Below are 27,054 nucleotides of genomic sequence, written 5' to 3'. Positions count from 1 at the left end.
AACGAAAGAGAATCCCAAAAAGAAATGCCCTTGGGGCAAATGTGCCTGCAGGCCCAGAGGGGAAGAAAAAGACCAAATGTACCCGTGGGCCCAAAAAGGTTGCCTACCCCTCCCATAGCACAAACTGTCTTGGAGACTTCTCTAAATTTCAGAAGCCATGGCATAGGGGCTGTGTGTGTGTAGGGAGCAGAGCTTATGAGAAGCATAAGCCAAAGGTCCCTGGAGGCATGTGGAACTAGTTGCACAGTTGTTTCAATCCCATCTGGAGCCCTTTGATCAGTTGGGGTAGTCAGTAACCCTTAGTATTGTTCAAAACCATATTTAAAAAATGTCAGAGAATCATGAGCTGAGATCTGAAAATGAGGACTGGGTTTCGAAATCTAATTGAAACCCAATATGTATCAGACATTCAGTTTTTATCCCATGATGGGGACTAGAAACTTTTTTTTAATGGAAAGTATTAAAGGATATAATGAGGGTATGCAACCTCACAATACATCTTTTCAAAGCTTGTTCACTCCACCTGCATAGGAAAAGAGCTGGCATCAAGACATTAATGCATCATCAGAGTCATGAGTGACTTGCAGAGTTTTTGCCTTTTGACGTAACATGCATTTGGCTTCTTTACTTGAGCCATCTGAAGCTATTTACGCTAGAGGCACCTTTCTGTAGTACACCTGTCTGTAGTGGGCTGGTGTGCATCAATTAGTTGTTCTACACTTGAATATAGTTCATTTGATACCTGCATGTATGAAGTTATTGCATCAAAACACATTATTTTTTTTGACAGGATGTGAAAGTTCTGTCAGTTGTGGCAGAGCTGTGATGGTTCACGCTCACATGCAGGTCATCCCTGAATGTTCTAGTCACCAAATGGTGAGCATGTGTGAATCCTGGATTCATGGGACTGAGTGACTGAATCGAGAGTTGGAAGGACTTGATTGAAGATTTTTATTTATTTATTTCAGTAGGGTTGTTTTTATTAACATTTTATTTGAAAGGTTTTCATTAGTTTTAGAACAGAAACAGCATCTCCCACCCCCCGCATTCCCCAATCCCCGATTCAGAAGATTCAAATTGTTGACACATTCTTATTTATTGCAGCTTGCTTTTATAAACACCTAAGGAACTGCAGAACGCTCTGAAAACCTGCATTATGCATTTCCAGGCCATTTCTGGACTTACAGATTTAAGAAGTGTGCAACACATATCAGCTATAATATGCTGTTGGTGCAGTGGAGTTGTTTTCGGGCTTTCTTTTTCTTCAAAGCACCCATTCCCATTTGTGCTGACAGTGTGATAATGCTCTCTCCTCTATGATGCTTTTCAGTTGTTCAGCCTAAGCCAGAAATGCCAACTTTGACTGATTTTTTTTTCTGTGAAAGCAATGGGCTTTTAGTTCAAGTGGCATGTGAATCTTGCCCAAAGCCTTTGAGTTTCATTTAAACAGGTAAATGGGAGGGGATTTGGCAACTGCAGCTTTTATTCTGGCAGTTTTCTGGAAGCGTTTATTCATGGAACAAATAGCGGTTCCTTGTGCCAACTGGGTGTCAAGGTTTTCTTGTTTGGCTTTCTGTCACAGAGAATGTAGCTTCATAGCCCCATCAGCCATTAAAAAACTAATTTTTTTTTTCATTTCCAGTCTCCTCTTAGCCATGACCTCATCCTTAACTTGACTCAGGACGGAATCAAACTGCTGTTTGATGCTTTCAATCAAAGACTTAAGGTACTTATTTAAATTGGGAAATATCATTCCTTCCCCCACCTTAAATGTGCACTTACACACTGCCAAAGTTGGTCACGACAAAAACAACATCAACAGTGTTCTGAGTAACAACTCTGGAACTCTTCTCTCCATGCCTACTGCTTCTGTTTTGGTCTTGTGTATGACTGGCTGAATATAGGGGGTTTCTTTCTGCTGAGGTGTGAGGAGGCTGATATAAAACTATTTTTTTAAAAAAATATTGGATAAGATCATTGCATTTGGGTATTGTTGATGTGATGTATCCGCAAACAGGAAAGAGGGTCAGAAGACAGAACACAGGTTTTCAATATATGAGCTCTAGGAATATATGAGCTCCAGGCATCCTTCTGACCTCTGTTTAAGTAGTCCTGGAGAGCATTATTGATTTACTAGCAAGATACCTAACGAATAGTAAACTTATGGGCAGGTGGGTGGGTGTGTGTGCGCGTGCACGCGCGCTCACTCTGATTTCCCTTCTCATTCTGCTTTCCTTAGCCCTTGTTTCCATTCTTTCTCCATTGTTTGGGCTGCTTGCCTGTGTCTACCATTTCATTTGCACCTTATCTCAGGCACTTGTCCTGGCCATATCTGTGGCCTTGTTTTGTGACCTAAGCAGTCATTAAACCAACCTCTCTTTCCCCCAGCCCTTATCTTGGGAATCTTTTCCTGTTTCCTTGCCACAGTCCCTCGTGTTGGTTGCTAGGCATGAGCTAGTCTGAGCTGAAGGTTGAAGAAAGGTGGGGAGAGCAATCTTATGGACTGTAGACAGCATCTGGGGGGGACGTAGGTTACTTTGGATTTCTGGATCCGAGGTCAGGGTTAGCACTTCGACCTCAGACCCAGGGGTCCGAGCTCCCCTCCCCCTCGCAGCCGGCACAGAGAGAACCACATTGGCTGCTTCTCTGAGGTTGCAAATGTGACCTCAGGGAAGGTAAAGGGAGTGTTCCTGTGGGCATGGAGTGGGGAGGCCAGCTTATGAGGAATCCTCCAGCCTCTTCAGCCTCCTTCCCTCCCCGGCACCTCAGACAGACAAGCGAAAAAGCCCATCTAGCTGAAATGCAGAGTGGGAGGAGTGCGGAGGCAAAGATCACCTCCACTGCTCCTCCCACTCGTCATTAGATGGCCACACACCTCCAACTTCAGAGGCTTTCGGCCATCCCCATAGGATTGCACCTTCCATTTCTGTCAAAGGCACAGAAGCCTTTCTTTTCCCCCAAAGCAGGAAACACAGTCTAATTTCATCTTTGCAGTTCCTGCTTGTTCTGTTTAGGTATCTTCTAACTCATGTATATCAGGGTGGGCAACACAGAGCCCACAGGCTGCATGTGGTTGCCAGTGTGGCCCCCCCCCCCCCCCGAAAAACTTGATTGTTTTAGCGATGCTTGTTCTCAAGCTAAATTTGACCCAAATTTCAGTGGTAAAACACGGGGGGCGGTTTTCTATGGCACCCTGCAGAGTGCAGCGAAAATGCCCCCCCACCTCAAATTGCCCACCCCTGATGTATATCTTCTGGTTCATGTTCATCACCCAATCTCTCGTTACTTGACTGCTTGATGGCTCTCAAGTTGCATGCATATCTAGACTGCCTCTATTGAAAGTTATCTTTTTGGAGTAATATGAAACAGAAGCTTATGAATGAGCCCCCATGTGACAAGGACCTTCCAGGTGGCTGCAGTAGCTATCGGTTCTGACAGCAATAGCCACTCTTGGAAAGATCGCTCAGTGCTACCGCATCTTCTCCCTCTAGCAGGGCTTGGCAGCTAAGTCAGCAGAAGTACAAATCTGATTAGCATACCTAGTCTTCTCTCCTCAAAAACCTAAACCCAAATCTAGCCACAGAAGATGTAAGGTAGTTCTGTTTAAAAACAACAACAACCCACAATAACTTCTTGTTGTGGTTGTGGTTGTTGCTGAGACAGTAGAGACGCATTCTTCATTGATAGTGGGTTTTATCCTGGTTTTGCCCGCACATTAATTAGCTTAGTTCCCTTCTCTTTTTAATGAGAGGCTTTTCCTCCTAAAACTCATAACTCTGCTTTCCTAGCAGACTCTAAAGTGCTTTGGTAAACTTTTAGTTGTGCATGAATCAGCAGCATGCTATTAAATATTCACGATCGATTTCTTACGTAGGTCTTACGTAGGCAGCTTTAAGTGTACTGCTAGCATTGCCTGGTAAATGCTCCCTGTATTGAGTCCAGGGGAGTTAAAACTTCCTGCTTATGGGATTATCAGTGCCGGAGTAATGACTGCAAGTCTTTCAGATGTGCCAGTTTTTCTAATCGGTGTGTCTGCTTTTTGCATTTCCAAGAGCAAGCAAAAGTAATAGGAACATAAAAAGCTCTCTTATACTGCGTCAAGCCATCTAGCCCAGTATTGTTGACACTGACCGGGAGCGGCTCTTTGGGGTTTCAGGCAGGAATTTTGCTAGTCCTACCTGGGGATACCAGGGATAAAATCTGGGACCTTCTGCATGCAGAGCAGGTGCTCTACCACTGAGCCACGTCCCCTCCGTTACTACGTGAAGTACACATTAACAACTTCAAGGGAAATGTCCCGTAATAGAAGCTTATTTCATGAAATAAAAACTAACCTGCTCAATAACTGCAGACCTGTTCCCTGAGAAGGCACTTCAGGCAAATAATGGTCTCACTGCCCAGAACTCAGTACATGGGTATTGAACTGAAGGAGCAGTTTTATAGTAAACAATTATTCCAGTATTTTATTTTAGAAACCACTTCAATTCATATCTCCCGTTTAATTTGATTTTAGACTTGCACTTGGTCTGAAAGGTTCAAAGTGGGGAAACATCTGGGGTTACTGAATTCTATCTAGGATGGGGCGTCTATTCTGTTCCCTTAAGGAGCCTTGGCAGAGGCAGTCACTTCACCAATGCAATTTCTCGCATTGCAGAATTGTAGTGCTCAGAAATGTTGTGCTTTGTGGAACATTGCCTTGTTTTAGTGCTCAAACAGACATAAATCCTTTTTGGATGGAGAAGCAACCTAGAAGCATTCTTTATAGATAATTTGAGCATGCAGTAAAATTCCAAGGGCAGATAACATTATGCCCATTTTGCAGTGGGGCTTGTGAAAAGAAGGCTGTTCTTTAGGTAGGTTGTTTATAGGTCAGCACCACCAACATCAGATGTGCCTACACTGTTATAGATTGCTATTATGAACTCAAGCTCCATTGTTGTGTATTTTAGGTGATACTGTGCATCATCTACAGTATATTTGATGATGCATAGCTGCCAAGATGGGGCCACAACAATCTGTGCTAGTTATTACTTCTGAACCATCAGCAAGAGCTGCATCATGCAGAACACGTTACAGTAGTCTAGTCTCGTGATTACAAAGGCACAAAAGATGGTTGCAGTCTGAATACAAAGGAAATGGTCACAGCTCATCCAGTGGAATCTACATTTTACTGTCTGCATGCAACCACTGGCTGAAGTCATCTGGAGACTGCCTATGCTGATGGTATCTCTCTTTTTCACTGGATCCTAGGGAGGTGTGGTGGAAACTGAACCAGTATCAGGGGGTGGTGAGGGCTGAATGTGGGAGGAACAAACTGAAAATTCAGATAAGATGGAAATACTACCAGTTGGGGAACCAGCCAATCAAGGGATAGATGCACAGCCGATCAAGGGATAGATGCACAGCCGATCAAGGGACAGCCTGTGTTGAAAAAGGTTGTGTTCCCCTTAAGAAGTCGATCTGCAGCTTGATCCTTGAACTGGTGCTGCATTTGGATGTTGAGGTGGCAGTGGCTTCAGCTGGTACACTAGTTGCCCTTTCCTCAAGGAGATTAACCTGGCCGTGCTCATGCTTTTAATAACTTCCAAGCTGGATTATTACAACATACTATCTGTGGGGCTGTCCTTGAAAAGCATCCAGAAACTAAATTTGTTCCAAGAGGTAACTGCTGGGTCTTTTCTGCCTGGGTTTGGTCAACCAGAGGCAGAGCATATAAATCCAATATTACTCCATCCACCTTGGCTACCTATTTGTTTCCAGGCCTAATTGAAGGTGCTGATTCTTTATAGATCCCCTACATGGATCACTGCCTTGTTGTGGTGAAGGGGTTTGCGTAACTCAGTGAAGCCATAAGCTATGCCGTGCAGGGCCACCCAAGACAGACAGGTCATGGCAGAGAGTTCTGACAAAATGTGGTCCACTGGAGAAGGAAATGGCAACCCACTCCAGTATTCTTGCCAAGAAAACCCCATGGAACGTATCACAAGGCTAAAAGAGATGACGCCGGAAGATGAGCCCCTCAGGTCGGAAGGTGTCCATTATACTGCTGGGGAAGAGCAGAGGGTATATCCAAGTAGCGCCAGAAAGTATGAAGTGGCTGGGCCAAAGCCGAAAGGACAGTCAGCTGTGGATGTGTCTGGTGGTGAAAAGAAAATCCGATGCTGTAAAGAACAATATTGTTTAGGAACCTGGAATGTAAGATCAGTGAATCAAGGTAAGCTGGAGGTGGTCAAACATGAGATGGCAAGATTGAACATCGACATTTTGGGAATCAGCGAACTACAATGGACAGGCATGGGCGAATTTAATTCAGGTGACCATCATATCTACTACTGTGGGCAAGAATTCCTTAGAAGAAATGGAGTAGCACTCATAGTCAACAAAAGGGTGGGAAAAGCAGTACTGCGGTACAATCTCAAAAATGATAGAATGATTTCAGTACGAATCCAAGGCAAACCATTCAACATCACAGTAATTCAAGTCTATGCCCCAGCCACTGATGCCGAAGAAGCTGAGGTTGATCGGTTCTATGAAGACCTACAACACCTTCTAGAAGTAACACCAAAAAAAGATGTCCTCTTCATCATAGGGGATTGGAATGCTAAAGTAGGAAGTCAAGAAATCACCGGGATAACAGGCAGGCATGGCCTTGGTGTACAAAATGAAGCAGGACAAAGGCTAATAGAGTTTTGCCAAGAGAACACGCCGATCATAGCAAACACTCTTTTCCAACAGCACAAGCGACGACTCTACACATGGACATCACCAGATGGTCAATATCGAAATCAGATTGATTATGTCCTTTGCAGCCAAAGATGGAGAAGCTCTGTACATTCAGTAAAAACAAGACCTGGAGCTGACTGTGGCTCAGATCATGAGCTGCTTCTTGCAAAATTTTGGCTTAAATTGAAGAATGTAGGGAAAACCACTAAACCATTCAGGTATGACCTCAATCATATCCCTGATGAATATACAGTGGAGGTGAGGAATAGATTTCAGGGATTAGACCTGATAGACAGAGTGCCTGAGGAACTATGGACGGAGGTCCGTAACACTGTTCAGGAGGCAGCAACGAAATCCATCCCAAAGAAAAAGAAATGCAAGAAAGCCAAGTGGCTGTCTGAGGAGGCTTTACAAGTAGCTGAGGAAAGAAGGGAAGCGAAAAGCAAGGGAGAAAGGGGAAGATATATCCAGCTGAATGCAGAGTTCCAGCGAATAGCAAGGAGAGACAAGAAGGCCTTCTTAAAGGAACAATGCAAAGAAATCGAGGAAAACAACAGAATGGGAAAGACTAGAGATCTCTTCATCAGAGATCTCAAGGGAACGTTTTGTGCAAAGACGGGCATGATAAAGGACGAAGAAGGCAGAGACCTAACAGAAGCAGATGAGATAAAGAAGAGGTGGCAAGAATACACAGAAGAACTATACAGGAAAGATCTGAATGTCCCTGATAGCCATGATAGTGCGGTCACTGAACTTGAGCCGGACATCCTCGAGAGTGAAGTCAAGTGGGCCTTAGGAAGCATTACTAACAACAAAGCTAGCGGAGATGACGTATTCCAGCTGAGCTATTTAAGATCCTAAAAGATGATGCTGTTAAAGTGCTGCATTCAATATGCCAGCAAATTTGGAACATTCAACAGTGGCCACAAGACTGGAAAAGGTCAGTTTACATTCCAATTCCAAAGAAGGGCAATGCCAAAGAGAGTTCAAACTACCGTACAATTGCGCTCATTTCACATGCCAGCAAGGTGATGCTCAAAATCCTACAAGCTAGGCTTCAGCAGTATGCGAACCGAGAACTATTGGAAGTACAAGCTGGGTTTCAAAGAGGCAGAGGAACTAGAGATCAAATCGCCAAGATTCGCTGGATCATGGAGAAAGCAAGAGAATTCCAGAAAAACGTCTATTTCTGCTTCATTGACTACACTAAAGCCTTTGACTGTGTGGATCACAACAAACTGTGTCAAATTCTGAAAGAGATGGGAGTACCAGACCACCTTACCTGTCTCCTGAGAAACCTGTATGAGGGTCAAGAAGCGGCAGTAAGAACCGGACATGGAACAACCGATTGGTTCAAAATTGGGAAAGGAGTACGACAAGGCTGCATATTGTCGCCCTGCTTATTTAATTTATATGCAGAATACATCATGAGAAACGCTGGGTTGGATGAATCACAGGTTGGAATTAAGATTGCAGGGAGAATTATCAACAACCTCAGATACGCAGATGATAAAACCCTAATGGCAGAAAGCGAAGAGGATCTCAAGAGCCTCTTATTGAGGGTGGAAGAGGAGAGTGCAAAAGCTGGTTTGAAACTCAACATGAAAAAAACTAAGATCATGGCATCTGGCCCCATCACTTCCTGGCATATAGAAGGGGAAGAAATGGAAGCATTGACAGATTTTATTTTCTTGGGCTCCAAGATCACCGCAGATGGTGACTGTAGCCATGAAATTAAAAGACACTTGCTCCTTGGGAGGAAAGCTATGGCAAACCTAGACAGCATAGTAAGAAGCAGAGACATCACCTTGCCGACAAAGGTCCGTCTAATCAAAGCTATGTTTTTCCCAGTAGCAACGTATGGCTGTGAGAGCTGGACTATAAGGAAGGCTGAGCGCCGAAGAATTGATGCTTTCGAACTGTGGTGCTGGAGAAGACTCTTACAAGTCCCCTGGACTGCAAGGAGGTCCAATCGGTCAATCCTAAAGGAAATCAACCCTGAGTGGTCATTGGAAGGACAGATACTGAAGCTGAAACTCAAATATTTTGGCCACCTAATGCGAAGAGAAAACTCCCTGGAAAAGACCCTGATGCTGGGAAAGACTGAAGGCAAAAGGAGAAGGGGACGGCAGAGGATGAGATGGCTAGATAGCATCACGGATGCAATGAATATGGACTTGAGCATGCTCCGGGAGAGAGCGCAGGACAGGAAGGCCTGGCGTGCTATGGTCCATGGGGTCACGAAGAGTTGGACACGACTGAACAACAGCAACAAAATGTTCTCACTCATGCTCTCTAAATAAACAGCTGAGGTCCTGTTCCAGGTTCCCTCAGCTACCAAGGTGCAGTGAGCCGGTAAAAACGACAGAACCTCTTCAGTCGTGGTAATGCCTTCCCCAGGGAAGCCTGCCTGGACCCATTTCTATGGTCATTTTGTTGCTTTGTCAAGATGTGTCATCTCAGGAGGCCATTTTGAGGAGGCTGGATTTTCTCCTGCTTTGATTGGGGCTTGTTCCCCTGTTTAGTCTGCTGCTCATTCCCCTAAGTTTGTTCTTTTCTGGGGCTCATTCCCCTGTTTGTTCAGCTGCTGTTTTTAATTGGTTACTGAGTTTATTGTGTGTGGTTTTTTCAGCCTTGAAAAAGGGCTGTAATGTTTTTTAAAAGAAAGAAGGATGGGACCTTTAAGAGTACTACAGAGAAAGCCCTGGGGAATTGGAGCAGTCATGCTTGCCCATCCTCTGGCATTTTTACGCCAGGAACAAATTGGGCTACCCAAGAACAGTCCTGCAAACACTTGCCAGCCCCATGTTTACAATAACAACACAACTTTGATCAGTGGTGCCAAAGGCATGTCTAGTTTCTTCGCTCATTCTTTAGGTGAAAATTGCTGATTCAGGTTATAAACATAATTCTCTGTACGATACTCTGTCAGTCGTCAGATTGGCCTGGGCTCAAGTAAGTTAGAAATTGTAGAGCGGTCCCTATTCAAAACCTGTCCTCATAAAGCACATTCAGGGACTTTCAGTATTTTAGCTGTATCCTACATAGTAACAGAGAACTCATTTTATGAGTGTGGCTAATGATGCACTATCCACACACAAGAGGGAGATACCAGCAAGCTTGAGGGAACCCCAAGATTTGCAGAAGTACCAAAAACCTTTAGGGGGAAAAAACTCTTAAAGACACCCCCCCCCCAACCCCACAGCCCGATGAGGACTGAGCAGGCTCAGTAGGCACAGGATGCTCATTAACTGGGCAGAAAAACAGAAGAGAGGAATGGAATGGAGTACCTTGGAAGAGGGCATGGCTGGCTGGAACCCTGAACAGGAAGACTGCAATGTTTTGTCGCAAGTACCATTTGTTAGTAATGCAGTTAAGAAATTACTTCCTCATCTATGTCTGATGTGTTGGTTTAAAACAGCAGAGTCTATCCCTGCTTGGTTGTGAGGCAATTTTTAAAATTAAACATATACATTTGCAATCTGATTGTTACTAGAACAGTCTTCTAGAAAATGGATGTTGTTGCTGAAGGCTTCCCTGTAAGCAAATCTGTGATTCAATGTATTTAGTGTTTTTTTTCCAGGCAGTAATTTTTCTACATTTTTTTGCAGAAGGAAAACTGTCGCCTTCATTAAATCCTTTCAAAATGTAATCTGTTCTATATGCTATGGTGGTCATTTTAATTGGTCAATTAAATGTGTTGTAGGCCTGAAAATTAATTTGCTTAATAAATGCATGATATACCCAGTGAGGTTGTCAACACAGTTTGCTTCTGCCCCATGTGTTTGTCCTTCCTTATATTATGTTTTTAGTTTTCCCCTCTCTCAGATCTATGCATTCCTTCCTCCTCTTCTTGCATTTTTATCCTCTGCAGTCCTGCCCTGAAACTTGTTGGTACTTGCATTCACCAAATACCTATACTTACTTTCCTTCTCATTCCCTTGACCCTTTACTCTATGGCCTCTGGGCTCACATGCTCCCCTCTCCTCCATTAGCTGTGAGGAGGAGATTGGAAGCTTTCACTTCTGTTTTCAACTAACTATAGTTATTTGCTATGTCCAAACCCAGACAATCTATGGTTAGTGTTAACTATGGTTTAAGAAGGTGCAATGGTGGCAGAAAATAAGATTGCCACTATCGTTGCCACAGAATGGGCCTTAATATGGGATTTAGGCTGTGTTTGATAAGATTTCTCCCTTGTTTTCCTCCATCCTCCTTGCTGTTTCATTGCTTCAAGCTCCCTGGAAAACCAAAGGAACTGTCAAGCTCCATCAGCAGGGAGAGGACACTCAGGAACAATTGTACCAGCTGCCCAGGCCATTTCCCTAACCCAGAGATCAACTAGGGATTCAACAGAATCACCAGCTTAGATGGCAGGAAACCCCAAGAGCAGTCAGGAAACTATTCATATCCATCATGTTCTGAGGGTGGACCTTTCCAATAGTGCCCTCGCCCCCTGCAAAGGTTAGGAGTTCTTGTAAGTCTAAACTCAACCAGATAGTGACCTGCCCATGACCACATGCTGTCCCTCCATATCAAGACTGCCACTTTTCCATCCAGTATAAAACAAACAGATCTAGAGTTTAATCAGCCAGCTCAGATAGAGAGACAGTTGGGTAGTGGGATGAGCTGTTCACCAAGAGCATCTCCATTCTCTCCTAGCCACCTTTTCTCATGAATAAAAACATAAAACTGGAAGATTGCTGAACGGGCAGCGTTCAGAGAGAGAGAGACCACAGCAACTTCACCTCCCCACATGCTGCCAACTTAGGCTCATTCTGTTACGGAGAATCCTGGCCAGCAGAGCAGGGACAGGTTTGCTCTCACCCCAAAGTCCTTATCCATCCAGGTCTCCACAATACCTGCCAGGTCAGCTCCCTCATCCAGGATCAAATCCTAGATGGCCAGTGTTTTTCCATTAACTGTCCTGATGTTCAACAGCATAGTCTTCAGGCTCGGGGGATGGGGTGGTTGCCATCAAAGTAACCAGGCCTCAGTTAACTCATTGACTAGCGGGCAGGGAGAACAACATACATTCTTCTCCTGTAATAGCCACACCCTCTACTCTTCCCATTACCCTTGTAGTAACCGCACCTTGCCCACCAAATAGGCCTTCTTCCATAACGCGTACTAGCCATCCATTCAAACCCACCTCTAATGATTTTCATGAACCTGCAGAAGAAAGAATAAACAAAAGAACGGTACATAGGGAGTACATCAATACAAAACCTAAAACGGAGGCCTACTCACGTTGTCTACATAGGACCAGATATTACTCTTACCCTCTGCTCACAAGTTCCCCTGTTACGTCCAAATGAAGTCTGGTTTGCTTTCTTTTCATTGGGCAGTATCCAGTGTTGCTGCTGTACTTCTATGCTGTGCCAGCGGGATCCACCATCGGCACAACAGGAAGTTAGCATTTCCTAGAGCAACCCTGAAACAAACCAAAATGCTTGTTTCCAGAATGGGACAGGTCAGTGGAGTGTTTCAGCTTGTCTTCGGTTTTGTTAGGAAGCACTAGCTTCCTGTTGCACCAGCAGTGGATCCCACTGGCCCATGGGCAGCACTGGATTACGCTCATTGCCTTGACATCCCTAAAATCACAAGTCATTATAGGGACAAGTTAATACTGCTCTTCCTGCAGATTTGTTTTAAAGTCTGATCTCTTATTACTGGTTTTTCATACTTTTGAAATATTTTTCTTTCTGTTTTTTTAGGTGATTGAAGTTTATGACTTGACTAAAGTGAAGTTAAAATATTGGTAAGTGGTTAGTCAAAGAAATGTTGCCATCTATTCCCTTTTTCAGCTAGATACTGGGTTGGATGTACTGCTTGACTCAGCTTAATAAACATGTACATGCTGCCCCATTGCACCTCCCTTTGTAGCATGAGTGAGCAAACCAAGGAGCCTGTAATTAACCACAGTTCCCCTTTTTATGAGAACCAGGAAACTGCGGTTACCAACATCAGAACAAGCCAGGATATTAATCCACAGCTTGAAATTGGTTTAAGATCCTGGCTTGTTCTAAAACTGGGAACCATCATTTCCCGGTCGGATCCCTCTCAGCCATGAAACTCACTGGATGACTTTGGGCCAGTCATTCTCTTTCAGCCTTACCTACTCCACAGGATTGGTGTGAGGTTGGGCAGTATCCAGTCCAATCTGCTCAATGCAGATTCCTGCATTGAGCAGGGGGTTGGACTCAATGGTCTTACAGGCCCCTTCCAACCCTACTATTCTATGATTCTATGAGGCTAAAATGAGGTGGGGGTGGGGAAAGAAACCACTTACACTGGTCTGATTTCCTAAGACAGGGGTACAGAACCTCTTTCAGCCCAAGGGCTGAATTCCATTCCACAGAAGCTCTCGGGGGCTGCATTCCGGTGGTGCACGGGATGAAGGCAAAAGAGGCAGAGCCAAAAATACGAGCATATTGTAACTTAAACTCTTGCACCTCTTACTGCTGATTACAAAGCCTTAGAAGAGGCTTTTCAGTCTTTTAGAAGGGGAAGGGGATGCACAAATCCACCAAACATTTGGTGGATGGGAGGAAAGTGGCATGGCCATCTGGAGAACCCCAGGAGGGTTGGATTTGGCCCCCCAGGCCTGAGGTTCTGCACTCGTATCCTAGGATAAATTAAATGAAAATATAAATAAAGTCTGCTGCAAGGTATGTCCATCTACCACACCCCATTCTTCTTTCATGTGACGTGTGTAACTAGAATTATTCCCTCTTGACTGTTTACCAGAGGTTGCAACTAAAAAGTCTGAACTGGGAGGTCAGAAAGGTGTCCATATATTTACATGGAACAATCCTGACTCGCTATGAGAAGTATTTTTATATCTTTGTAGCTAGCCATAAGTCCTGTGCTACAACAGGACAGTCTGTACAGTTCTTGTGTCAAGCAAGAGAGACCTGACCAGATCCCTACCACAAATTTTCATCAGCGTATACCAGTTCAACTGCCATAGCTTGCCGCAAAGAATCATGCACCTTAAGGGTTTGGCAAGGGTGCAGAGAATTCTTTATCGGAGATCTCTAGTGCCCATCCCTTTATAGTCCCTGGGAAAGGGAATTACTATTAAACAGGCTTAAATCTATTGTGAGGATATAGCCTCAATTTATCTTAATGTTTTGTTTGGTCTTCTGAAAAATTTCTCACTTTTTTTTTCTTTTGCACACTCTATATGATAATGCAGTAGAGCTGCTGAAAACAAGAAAAAGTAGAACTTGGCTTTAAAAATGGTTTCATTTCTGTCCCTCAGAATATCTTGCCTTACTCAGTGAAGCGAGCAATTGAAACTAGAGCCTCTTACCTGTGATTAAAAATGTATCAAGTATATTTCTGACTGTGTTTTTCTTGGTGGCTTTCCAAAAGACCTTCATTCAAAAATTGACACTTGCTGCACAGGCTGCTTGCTTTAAGGCATAATACTTTCCCATCTGCATCTTGCATCAACCTATATTTTGCCTGCCAGACATCACTTCTTGAATATCAGGGCCAAGCTGGGCAATGGGCAACCACACCTAAAATCCAGACCTTGGATGAGATTTTTCAATCCAGGGTTGCTGCTGTCTGTTGCTGGAACTGTGGCTGTCCAACTGAGAGGCTTCATGCTGCCTGCCAATTACAAGGGCCAATGCTGCACCCTCCTGTATTCCTTCTGTATATGAAGAGAACTCTGAAGCTAAGCATCCACAGCAAAAGGCTGTGGTTCACTGGCCTAAGTTCAAGCTTCAGCCTCTGGAGTCCCTGACACTGAATCTGCCTATTATGTGTTCACTGTCAAGCCTTCCTTTTTCCTCCTGCCTTTGCCACCCCTTCAATTTGTTGCCAACAGACGGTTCTGTTATTTTGGACCTCTCCGCCTTGCACAGCTCTGCATCAAAATGCTTCTCACCGTGCTCCACCACATCACACTCTGTAATGCCAGCTGCACATTACACAGTGGCAGACTAGCATTCGTCATAGTTATATTTGTGTGCAACTGGTGAAGAGACGAAGATTGAAGACTAAATATTTGACTTGGAATGCCAGGAGTTGTTCTGAGCCAGGCATTCTGTCTTGCCCTTAAGCTCCCCATCTACAAAATGAGATTAATGATCTATCTCTGGATGTCTGGGAAGGTAGTTGAGATCAGAATGAATTGTGGATTTGAAGGAATCTTGAAGCATTCTGCTGTTTTAATGCTGGCTTTGATCAAATATAGAATATTTCTGATGGATTATTGATTAAGAGGCTTTCATTTATTTCTTTCCAGTGGTGTTCATTTTAACTCTCAGGCTATTGCTCCCACCATAGAACAAATTGATCAGTCTTTTGGAGCAACACATCCAGGAGGTGAGTTGCAGGTTTTGGCACTATGCACTATGTGGAGGCTTGCCTTGCTGACTGTGTCCATAAGAACCAAAGAGACTTTTTCCTAAGCTTCCACTGGATTTGGAACTGAGGTGGACTAGAAAGTTACAGCCTCATTCACAAGAGATGCACGTTCTCATTGTTTGTGTGCCCTCATTGCCCTCCCGCCCTGCAAAGGCAGCATCTGAACGGTTCTAATCAGATTTAGATCACAAAAAAGAGAAACGACTTCTCAGGATGCAAAAATTAATTTTATTATAGGAAGCCCAATGCGTTTTGGCCTTTTTCTTATTTGAGGCCTTCTTCAGGGGGCTGTAACATTAATGTCAATAAAAAATACAAATAGGGCAACACACGTGATTAAAACATTACTGAAATACAAATTGCCACAAAGGCTTATGCATATATAACATTATAAAAAAGCATATTAAACTGAAATACAAATTACAATTTTAATAGTTTTTATGATTTTTATAATTTTTAAATAATGTTTATGATGTTATATATGCATAAGCCTTTGTGGCAATTTGTATTTCAGTAATGTTGTATTTCAACAAAGGCCTAAAAATAAGAAGGCCGAAGCGTGTTGGGCTCCCTATAATATTATTTTTGCATCCTGAGAACTTGTTTCTCTTCTTTGTGATCTACCTTGGATGCTCAGCTCCTTCTGTTTTCAAATCAGACTTAGTCAACAAAAATGCTTTAATTTAAAATGGTGTGCTGCAGGGATGCAGCCTTCAGGGGCTGCCAACTCAATGCTTTCCTTTGACAGCAGGAGAAGTCATGTCACCACCTGTTGGGGTTTTGGGGGGCCCTCACAGACTGAAGGCCCCAGTACCTGCACCACTGGCCCCCAGATGTTGGACTGCAATTCCCATCATCCACACCCATTGGATATGCTGGCTGGGGATGATGAGAGTTGTATTCCAACAACATCTAGGGATCCAGGATTGGGGACAGCTGGTGTAACCATTGCTATCTCTGTTGGTCACGCCCAGCAATATTGCTGTCTGTCTTAACATCAGTCCATTTGTGTGAAGTATGATAAAATCTTCTAATGAGTCAGTAGAGGCTGGAGACGGACAATTGTTTTTTTAGCGAGCTGAAGATGAAAGGAGAGTGTCATTGCTGCTTGTGACAGATAGATTCCTTTCTGTCCTATGACACGTATACTCTTCTTTTTTTCTTCCTTAGCCTCAATATAATCTGTGGTGAAACAGGTTTTGCAAGTCACTGTAGTGCTGTAGAAACATGCAAATCCTGTTTGATCAGAGATGGGTGTGCAGCACAGGCAACGACGACAAGAGGAAAAGGCAGTTCTGCCCAGGGGTGCATTTTCTTCTTTTGTTGCTAGTTTTTGTGGCTGTGCTCCCCTACTTCCCCTACTGAACCCTGGTAGTGTGTTTATCCTTTTATGATACAGAATCCATCTTCCTTCCCACCCACACAATTCCTTGGCCGTAGGCTGTAGTTACTAAAGCTGGCAGTGTGAACTTTTCCCACCACTTTGTATAGTTTTCTATAGGCTAGTGCTATTCTGCATTTTCTTGAGTTACAGAAGAGAAAAGCACACTCAGGCAAAAGTTATAGTGCTCTTAGCAGGCGTTCCCATGAATGGAAGCCATATAATCAGAAGTCAAACAAGGCTTGGCAGTATTAGTAAAGCTCTTCCCAGATGCATCTTGCTCAGAAGCCTTCATTTATTATAAGAGAGACTTAAGTAACTCTCTTTTTGCCGGTCTAAACAAAACTCTGGGCAGTGAGATCTTTGAACGGCCAGAAGGCAAATGTATATGGTTTAAAACTTTCTCCAGGGGATGCAGTCTTCAGGAGTGATGAGTTCTGACTTCCCACTTCTGGATGAATAAGATCTCATTCTGAATTTGTTTCCAATACAGATTATAGTTCACTTTTACATAGCACTTTTCCTATGTATATTAGCACAGAGGTCCTTACATACAACAACCTAGTGTTATCCCCCTTAGGGAGTAGACCTCAGCCCCTTTAGAGAGTGGGCCAAGGAATAGGGGCTTGCCTAAGACCACCCAGTGAGAAGGAGGAGTTACCTCTGTAGCATCATCAATGTATCTTTATTCATTTGATGGATTTTTGAAGTGCCTTTCGTGTACACAGATGATGGGGCGCAGTTTGGCACACAGAAGTTCTCTGTCTCAATTCCTGGCGTCTCCAGCTAAAATGGACCTTGGGTGGCAGGTGCTGGGCATGGAGAGGTGCTACTGGTTGGCAGAGGGGATATTGGGCATGATAGATCACTGGCTCACTTGGAATAAGTTAGCTTTGTACGTGCAAAGTGCTTTACCGAATTTCATTGGCAGAATAGACAAGGCCTCCCCTTAAAAGGACCTTAGGGGAGATGACAAATGGATGGGTGAAATGGAGGAGTAAAGCGTAACAAGGGAATGTGAGCAAATGCAGTTACAGTGCTTAGGTTTAATTTTGGTTGGGAATGTGGACTACAAGTTAAGCAAAAGGCTTCGTGGAGAAAGTGGGTTTTGAGGAAGGAACTGAAGGAGGAGAGGAATCATAGTTTTTCTGGAAGAGAGTTCCAAGGAAAAGTGGCCACAAGGCTTTGTGGCTCAGCTTAAGTGCTGAATGAAGTTGCCCAGTCCCTAGGTTATGGTCTTAACCACTATGCTGAAGCATAACCTGCATTTGAATTCTAAAGAGGGTCAACAGCACAGGTGGAATTCAGGGTGGGCCCAGCCCACTTAGTCGGTGGTATCTTGAGTCTCAGTATTTAACCTTTTACTTGTGTTAGGTCAACAGAAAGGAATAGAAATACAATATGCTACATATATTCACGCTATATATTGAGAAGGTTTGTAGTGTGTTGCTGAAGACATGTGCTTGAGTTGTTGTCTCTGGACATATTTCTAATTCTTGTTTTCTGCTTGTGGGGGCCTCATATCATCTGTGAGGGCCTACCTTCTTCTTGAGTTAGAATTCCACCCTTGCTCAACAGCAAGCTACTGCCGGGTGTAGAATTTCAGATTACTAGCTTAATCCAGTTAAAACCTTCAGTAATCAATGAGAAAGAATTGCCAGTTTTAATGAACCTATGTAGGTATAACATTCCCAATCTAACCATGGTGTTACACAGCCCCCCCCCTTTCCTCCCATAGTTTGCTTCTATGGTAGCATTAACTTCGCATCAAGGTTAATGCTAACCAGGTTTAGATTTTTAATCAGGGTTTGCAAAATGGTGTCAAACTCTGGTTATTGACCTTAATGAAGCCTGTGACTCTTGGCTCACTTCCAATCTAAGGATCCAAATCTAAATAGCAATAAGGATCTTCTCAAGCACAATGCAACCACAATCAAAACCCTTTATACAAATACAGTTGTATTTTTAGGTGTGTTAAAATGTACATTGACAAACATACATATCAGTATGAAGGAGAGCTAAACTATAGATGGCAAGGTTGTGGTGAGTAAAAAAAACTTGACATTTGGCTGGTAAGAATTCCAGGTTTTCTAAATAATTACAGTGATAATTATGGGAAATATGTAGTGAAAATATGTATATTTTTGTAGAGGTGCTTAGACGATTGAAATAATTGTCATCATCGAATAAATAGGAAGGTTTTGATTGGGCAACAAATAATTAATTCAGAGCTCAACAAAAATAAGTTTCCAAAGGACTTGGAATCTTATCACACATTGACGTGAAAAAATACTGTGTGTAATCAAAATGGAATTCTACCAGCACTCCACAGCTGATATACATTGTGTATTGTTATTTAGCATATTGATATGTATGTTTGCCAATGTGCATTTTAAAACAGTTAGATTAAATACAATTGAGTATGTATAAATGGCTTTGATTGTGGTGGCATTTTCATTTCCAATCTAGCTATCCTTAGGAGATCTGGAATGTTACATATGCATTGGGGCCAGTGCTGGATTTTTAATTCCGTAGCATAATTTGGAGGATTTGTACTAGATAGTGTGATGTGTTTGTGGCAGTTTCTCCAATCCTACAGATACCATAAACTGAATGAGGAAAAACAACACAGAAGTATCTTTTCAGAGAAACAAGATACTGGTTCATGTATCTTCCCCTTGCTCATTTTGAAAACATCCTATTCAAAATAGGATATTTTATCCTATTTATCATAGGATATTACCTATGTGGTCCCTATGTGGGTTCTTTTCCTCCCCACCCTGATTTTCAATACTTACTTTTAATTGTCCTAAGACAAGCTGAAGCCCCAACTGCTGTCACCTTATTTTATTGAAGTTTGGGGCATGCTTTAATGAAGGCCTGAACTGCTTTGACAGTGATGCCAGATAGGAAAAGGAGACATTACTGTTTATAATGTGTGTGTATTTTTCTCCAGTGTACAATTCTGCTGAGCAACTTTTCCACCTCAACTTCAGAGGACTGTCTTTTTCCTTTCAATTGGACTCATGGACTGAAACTCCAAAGTATGAGGTCAGACATCTTTTTAGTTAATCGATACAGTGCTAAACAAAATAGTTACTGTGTTTTGAAAAACTTGGCAATTCTCTTCTTGTGCCTTAATATAATGGTTTGTGAGATGTGTGGCTTCCCTTTTACACCTGGTTCAGCTGTCAGACTATAGCTTGGTAATCAGAAGCAACCTGCAGGCACTTACACTCTTACCTTACCCTCCATCCTTCCCCCTCAGTTTGCCTGCTCCTCCCTCCCATCGTTTTCTGGTTAGCAGTAACTGGTAAACTATGGTTTACTGTGACACCTGAACTGGTATTACTATACTTAGTGGTAACCACAGTTTGATCTCAAATCAGATTTCCAAATCAGGATGATTTCAAACTGTGGTTAGTGATAACTCTGATAATACTGGTTCAGATGTCACAGTAAGCCAGGAAGCAGAGTAGGAGGGTGGGGACAGAGATGCACAAGTGTGCAGGGTGTTTCCAATCACTAAACTATGATTTGATTATCAGGCCCTGTGACTTCTGAACTAGGCCTTTGTGTTTGTAATCTGAATGCTTTCAGAGGGCTTATTCCATTGAACAAAAGACATGTGGTATGACAGTATGCTCCTAAAATCTGAACTTGTTTACAAATAAAATTTCAAAAAGCATTTTTCATCTAAGTAAGGACTTTGCTGTCTTTTGGCCATGTAAGCTGAAGGCTGCATTTCCCCTAGCTACACTGCAGTATGTGACACTGGTTACCATCGGGGGCACTGCCATTGGATAACATCTTAGGATCATACCGGTGTAGAGCAGATTTCCATCCTAGTCCTTGTAATGCCTTCCTTTTAAAATTCAGAACATATTGTAAGATAAGAAACAACCATGTTCCTAGTTGGAAGACATTTAGCAAACTGTTAGCCTGCCAGCATGAGGTGGAGAAATCACTCTCTACTCAAAAGCAGAACAGGAAGAGAGTGTAACACCATATCCCCAAATAATACATTGACATTGGATCCACACCTGGTTTTGCGATGGGCAGACTAACCTTTCTGCAAGGTACTTTGTGGTGGCTTTAAAGTTAGTTTTACAATGTGGAGAAATAAAGTTTCATAGGTCTTTGTAAATCATCTTAAACTCCTCCATTTGCAGTTGATAAAAGGTATGGCATTTTTGCTGATACAGCTGAAAATTGTGCAGTCAAAATAATTTTTTGTTTTAATCTCCACAGCCAAACTTTGCCCATGGTTTAGCTTCTCTGCAAATTCCCCATGGTGCAACTGTGAAACGCATGTACATCTACAGTGGAAACAGCCTGCAGGATACCAAGTGCGTAATGTTTGTATTGTGGACATATCCCCAAATAGATAGCAAATATCATTCTCCTGCTGTCTTGTATGCACGTAATTGTACAAATGGGGATGGCGGAGAAATTCATTGGGTTTGCATTTTAATGTGAGCCATCCTAATTCGTACTTCTCAAAGCAATACATGAACTGAAACAAAATTATGCTACAGTATTCACATTTCTCAAAATGTTGCAATGCAGTTCTCCAATGAAAAATGCATATAAAAATGTGTATATAATGGAGAAGTGCACGCAAAAATGAAAATAATGTTTTAAAATTATTTTAATGGGGAAATTGCTTATAAAAAAAGCATATATTAGGCAAAATTGTTTGCAAAATACATATATTAGAAGGAATCTATAGAAAAATGGCTGTAAAGCTTTGTGCTATTTTTTTTTTTTTTAATTGCAAGCTGATGTGGAAAGGGGATAAAATTAAGATTGGAAAAATTAGGAACAGAGAAACTGAAAGTGACAGATCCGTCCAGCTGTAATGCTGGCTATATTTGGCATTATTAGCATTATTATTGTATATAGGTATATTCAGTTATTTACTTAATCATTCATTTTACGTGTAAGCTTTTCCATGCACGTCCATTCCCATGCTTAAAATGTAGGGCCCCTACATGCAGTTAGTTCCTCATATTTAAAACATACCAACTCTGAATTCCCTCTAATTTCAGTTAACAAGTTAAAGAGTATTACCCAGAACTTGAAGTGAATTTAGACAAGCTGTGTTCAAACATCACACCCAACCATAGTTTAAGCTTCCAAACGTATAGGCAAAGCCATGGTTTAGAGTTTGTTTTCATGGTCTGTATACTCACTGCTGCGTTGTCTGGTCTCTGGAGGCGGAGTGATGACCATAACTGGTTTATCAATTCAGATATCTCGCCAAATTATGGTTTGCAAACCTACTTCAAATCATGGTTTGTGATTCTGGTTTGCCAGCCAGCTACAAACTATGGTTTGTCAATTCAGCCTTAATTAAACTTCCTTAATCATGCTTTACTATCAGAATTGATCCATAGTTTGCTAACCTCCTGGAAGTACTTTCAGTTTGAAATCCAGGTATTTAAAAGCATATAGAGTGCATCTCTGAAATATTTTGTCTGGTTTTAATTAAAATCTTAACAGTGAAAATGTATTCTGTTTACCTACAGAATATGGTAGTCTTTCACATTGCAGCTTTATATCTTTGGTTGTTTGGCATACACTTAGTAAATGATACAGTTCTTTTCCAAAGCTGAATCTTACAGCTTCTGTGTCTGACAGATGTGTCTGTGTCACCATTGTTGAGTTATGGTTACTTGCTTATACTGCATTCACTATTGGTATAGGACGTTAACATGAAACAGTTTGTTGCTGTGCCCTGTTTTGTGTGTGTGTGTGTTTTAATTATATATGATCTTACTGTTTCAGGGCTCCTATGATGCCGCTCAGCTGTTTCCTTGGGAATGTGTATGCAGAGAACATTGATGTTCTGAGAGATGGATCTGGGCCCTCAGGTTTAAGGCTTCGCTTACTCACTGCAGGTATAATTACTGAGCAGAGGTATTTGTGCTCTTGTTTCCTTTCAAAGGCATGAAGGTGAATTTGGCTATTCGTAGCAGTTGCGCATGGCAATGTAATCTGAGTGTATCAAGGCATCTCAAATACTTCTAATTTCTCCATTTCCTCTTCTGTATTGGAGAGGGCTCTGACATTCTAGGAAATATTGCTTCAATTGATTTCAAACTCACTGGGGAGTATTCCATTTCATTGCACCAGCAGGACCCACCATTAGCGCAAGAGGGAACTAGTTGTTCTGAAAATAACCCCAGAAACGAGCAGAAGCACTCATTTCCAGATCAGGACAGGTCAGCTCCTTTCTCCGAGCTCTGCTGACCTGCCCTGTTCTGGAAACGAGTGTTGCCATTCATTTTGGATTGCTTTTAGAAGTGGTAGCGCCCCGCTGTACTAGTGGTGGGTTCCACTTGCATACAGGCAGGATAGGATACTGCCCATTGTGATACCCTTCTTGGTAAAGAAACTTGTCTGGTGTTTAGGTATGTGGGTTTCCTTTAAACACGGAGTAAATCCTGTTTGTCAAGACAAGAATTCCTGTAAAACGACATGAACTAGACACACAATCAGAGCCTTTGAGAAGTGGGAAAGGGTCCCAAGGGACTCTTGCAGTTTAGCAGGGTTGAAAAGGCAATTGGGAGGTGCTTCTGCAAGTTAAAACATGTCCCGAGATATCCATAGTGGGGTGCTTAGAGCTGTTGTTATGTGCCTCTCCCCATTCCAAGCTTAAAGCAGGGACAGAAGCTGGCTGGCAGCTAAGTAGTCTGAGAAGACCCTTGTGAGTATTAGAGATAGTTCAGTCATAACACCATTGTGATTTGCAGAGCCAGTCCATGATTTGTTATGTCTGCAGCAATACCATCTATCTAAACATGGTGTGTGAGCCCTGCCAAACCAGGATCTGAAACCATGGTTTGAAGCTGGTTTGCAAATCACACTGTGCTTTGGCATTACATCTGAATCAACAACCATGGGTTGGGATGTCGCACCATCATTGGAGCCTGCTGTTTTGGGACTGCATCCGGGGATTGTAGGCAAAGACAGGGAAGGAGGCAGACTACAAACCATGGTTTGCCTGTAGGTCTGGAATGCACAAACCATGGTTTGCTGTTGCATCTGAGCCAAACCCCTAGATGTCCCTGGGCACATTTTTCCCCCCAGAGGGTTTAGACATTGTACTGTAGTGTTAAGGATTTTAACATTGCATGTATGAACATAGCAGGCTTATTTTTCTCTTCATTAAATCATCAATCCTCAACACTGGAAGATGCATAATGTGCGTAAAAGTGTAATTGTAGCCCACCTGCCAATGCAACTTGCTTACACCAGGGGTGTGATGCAAGACTTTGTTAGATCTTGTAATTCAAAGCCAAATTTGTGGGTTTTGAGGTGCGTACCCAAAGAAGCAAACGTAGCTCCCAAAATTTGCAGTTTAATGCCCTAAATCACAGGGTAGGACGGAGCACGTTTAGAATTAAAGTTTTCAGCAATTACAAACGTACAGTGAAGCACAAATCAAGTCAGTCGTTCCAGATTTCAGAAAATGAGTAAGCATTCTTTGCCCTCTAGAACTGCCACCCTACCTGCAAACGTTCACCATGCTGTGCCCTTTTTCAGGATCTTTCACCATGAGAACACTGGGTTGCAGAGTTTGTAAAACAAGTTATTGAAAGTCTTGGAGTTGACTGATTTTTTTTAACCTTCAGGGGAAAACATGAAAAAGTAAGACCATGGTCCTCTTCAGACATAACAGCAGCAAATCCTGGGTTAATTAATCCACAATTTGCCAGTTTGTGTGCTGATGCCGTTTTGAATATGCAGCCTCCAATCGGACGTTGTTCTGTGATGAGCGAACCCCGGACAGTATGGGTTAACCATGGGTTAAACAACCCACAGTTTAAGGACTAGTTGTAAATTAACTGGATTGTTTAACCCATGATTAACCCATAGTGCCTGGGTTCACATGTCACAGAAGAACCTCCAATCGGACCGATCGGAGGTTGTATATTCAAAATGGTGGCAGCACACAACCCTGGCAAATTAACCCACAGTTTGCCGCCATTATGTGTGAACCGGGTCTGTGATAGACTATGACCAGGAAGATCCAAATTCAAATCCCTCACAGCTATAAAGTGCACTGGGTGACTCAGGACTAGTCACTATCTCTCAGCCTAATAAGGCTTTCTCTATCATTGTACCCTGACTCCAGAATGCCCTGCTCAGTAATTTTCATTTGGCCTCTGTTGTTATAGCTTTCTATCTCAAACTGAAACCTTCTTTATTCTGACAAGCCTTTCTGCCTGCCAGAGATCTGAGTATGTTACTCTTGGCTTATATGTTGCCCTTTGGGCACTGGAGGTAAATGGTATTATCTGCTGGTTTTGTTTCAAACTCTTTTACAGTTTACATTTTCACTTTAATTTTTTTTGGTGGGGTGGGGTTTGACCATTTGTGAGCAACCTTGAGTGCCCCCATTGAGTCCTGTAACCACGTTCTTTTGAAGACAAGTGTCACATAATTCAGGATTTTAATTGTGTGGCATGAGGGAGGCGAATAAAATCATAGCCAATTTTAAGTGAACTTTGCTTATGTTTTTACAGAGAAAGAGAAAGGAGAGCTGCCTAGGACAGGGACCATATATCCTGGTATAGTAGGAAGGCGTTAGCTATTATCCAGATAATATAAATGGTTTTGAAAAGACGTGTCTCAAGGTAGAGTGTGAAGTCTAGATAACGTACATGCCTGAGATTTAAAGAGAGAGATGTTGGATGTATTAGCTGCTCATTAGCTTTATACACTGAAGGTTAATTCAAGCACATCACACTTGAATTAAGAAGCTGGGCACTTCTTAAATATTCAAAAGTGAATGTACTTCTAGGTGTATGTGGGGGGGAATTCATGATTAACAGAAATGTGTTCATTCTGTTAAATTTATGACTGTATAACTGTATCAGTATGCTACATTTATACGATGAATTAAATTTTTATTGCATTAAATTTTATTTTAATATCTTTAAAACATTATATTTTATATGGTTTACATTTTTATTTTATGTATTTGTTTAAAATGCTTTTTAGGTTGCCTTTAAGGGTAGAACCCTTCAAGAATTTTTCATACATTGTTCATCTTGTTTCTAAGATGCTTGTTTTGCAAACTGCTTTAAGTCTACCTGATGGGGGGAAAGCAGGATGTAAGCTTTTAAACTAAAATAAATAAAATCATGGGTATCCAATAAAGGATAAGAGTCCACAATATATTATGATCGGAGTTGCAGTATAATGTGTCCACTGTAGTGGCAATGCCATGTGGCCAGTGGGAGACTAGGGCCAGGGAGGCTCACGCTCAAGTCCTTGTTCAGCCACAAGCTCACTGGCTGACCTTGAAACAGTCACACACTCTCAGTCTAACCTACCTTCTAGTACAGATTTGTTGTGAGGATAAAAGAGGAAGACCCTGGCCCAATTTGTACCTCACAGGAAGCCCCAAATCCTAGTTTTAATAAGCCAGGTTATGCACAAGTCATGTGCATCCAGCTTTGCATCTCTCTTTGTGCAAGTGTGCTAACAAGCCAGGATCAAGCACTTAAACATAGCTCCCCATGACATCCAAATTGGAAACTTTGGTTAAGGGCTTCCAAACATCCCAGAATTCATAAGCCAGCCTTGGAAGCTAGTTGTGTTTAAGGGCTGAATGCTGGCTTGTTTTCCCACACATGCAAAGGGAGGAGTGAAGCAGCAGGACCGTGGCTGGGTATTGGCACACGCTGCTCACGCATGTCCTGGCTTATTAAGCCAGGGGGTTTTGGCTTAGCATGACGTGCAGATGTGGCCGATGTGTTTTGCACTAATCTGTAGTGAATTATCTGTCTTCAGCAGATCAGCTTTAAGACTGTTCCAGTGTGGCAGGTGTATTTTGTATGCTTTTATACCTTATTGCGGTTAGTGGTTTTAATGTTCTGTATATTTTAAATTGTTTTATTGTGTGTGTTGTTTGGTTTTAATTTTTGTGAACCGCCCAGAGAGCTTCGGCTATTGGGCGGTATAGAAATGAAATAAATAAATAAATAAAATAAAATATTGTACATTTTTTTGATTTGAACGTGTTCATGTAACTTGGCGTTCTGGATTGCATCTCTGAAGTTGCTCATTCTTGTTTTTATTTCTTTGAAGACTCTTAAAATCTGCCTTCCCAAATTGGGGCCCTGCTGATGTGTCAAGCCATCATTCCCAGCCAGCACAGCTGTCCAAATGGCTATGATGGCTGAGAATGATGGGAGTTGTAATCCAACACATCTAGAGGGTGCCAGGTTGAGGAAGACTGGTGTAGTTGCTGTTAATAGTCTCAGGTTTCACCTGTTTGGTTAGCTAGGCTTCAGGCTGCAGAGATATCCTGAAAGTGCTTTATCACATGAGTCAGGAACAATCCACTTCTGTTTCCCTTGTTCTTCAGGTTGCGGCCTTGGCGTATTAGCTGATGCCAAGATGCGGGTATTTGAGCGCTGCGTGTATTTCGGTGATTCGTGCCAAGATGTTCTGAGCACTTTGGGGTCTCCTCACAAAGTTTTCTACAAGTCAGAAGACAAGGTTGGACAACAAAATAAGAAGTTAATGCAAATTATCTTTTTATTAGA

At 42.4% G+C, this 27,054-nt stretch overlaps 1 protein-coding gene across 5 annotated transcripts in view; it reads left to right on the top strand.

The window, feature by feature from the left end:
* Positions 1-27,054, top strand: part of PHAF1 (phagophore assembly factor 1) — a 67,493-nt gene that overhangs the window by 26,158 nt on the left and 14,281 nt on the right. For 4 of the 5 annotated variants that reach the window (XR_014784611.1, XM_084812076.1, XM_084812074.1 and 1 more), the window contains exons 4-10: positions 1,643-1,726; positions 12,441-12,484; positions 14,987-15,066; positions 19,446-19,540; positions 20,741-20,838; positions 22,280-22,392; positions 26,874-27,007. Coding sequence is in view for 4 of the 5 variants with exons in the window: in XM_084812076.1 (XP_084668202.1) it covers positions 1,643-1,726; positions 12,441-12,484; positions 14,987-15,066; positions 19,446-19,540; positions 20,741-20,838; positions 22,280-22,392; positions 26,874-27,007 (648 nt within the window). In the remaining variant the exon portion in view is untranslated. Of the gene's footprint in view, positions 1-790; positions 877-1,642; positions 1,727-12,440; positions 12,485-14,986; positions 15,067-19,445; positions 19,541-20,740; positions 20,839-22,279; positions 22,393-26,873; positions 27,008-27,054 lie in introns of all 5 variants that reach the window. The other variant, XM_084812075.1, reaches the window with a different exon arrangement.

Source organism: Heloderma suspectum, chromosome 8 (assembly GCF_057233095.1).
Source record: "Heloderma suspectum isolate Gila_16-S chromosome 8, 16-S_ref, whole genome shotgun sequence".
Classification (NCBI taxonomy): Eukaryota; Metazoa; Chordata; class Lepidosauria; order Squamata; family Helodermatidae; genus Heloderma; species Heloderma suspectum.
This window is presented reverse-complemented; position numbering and strand designations above follow the sequence as displayed.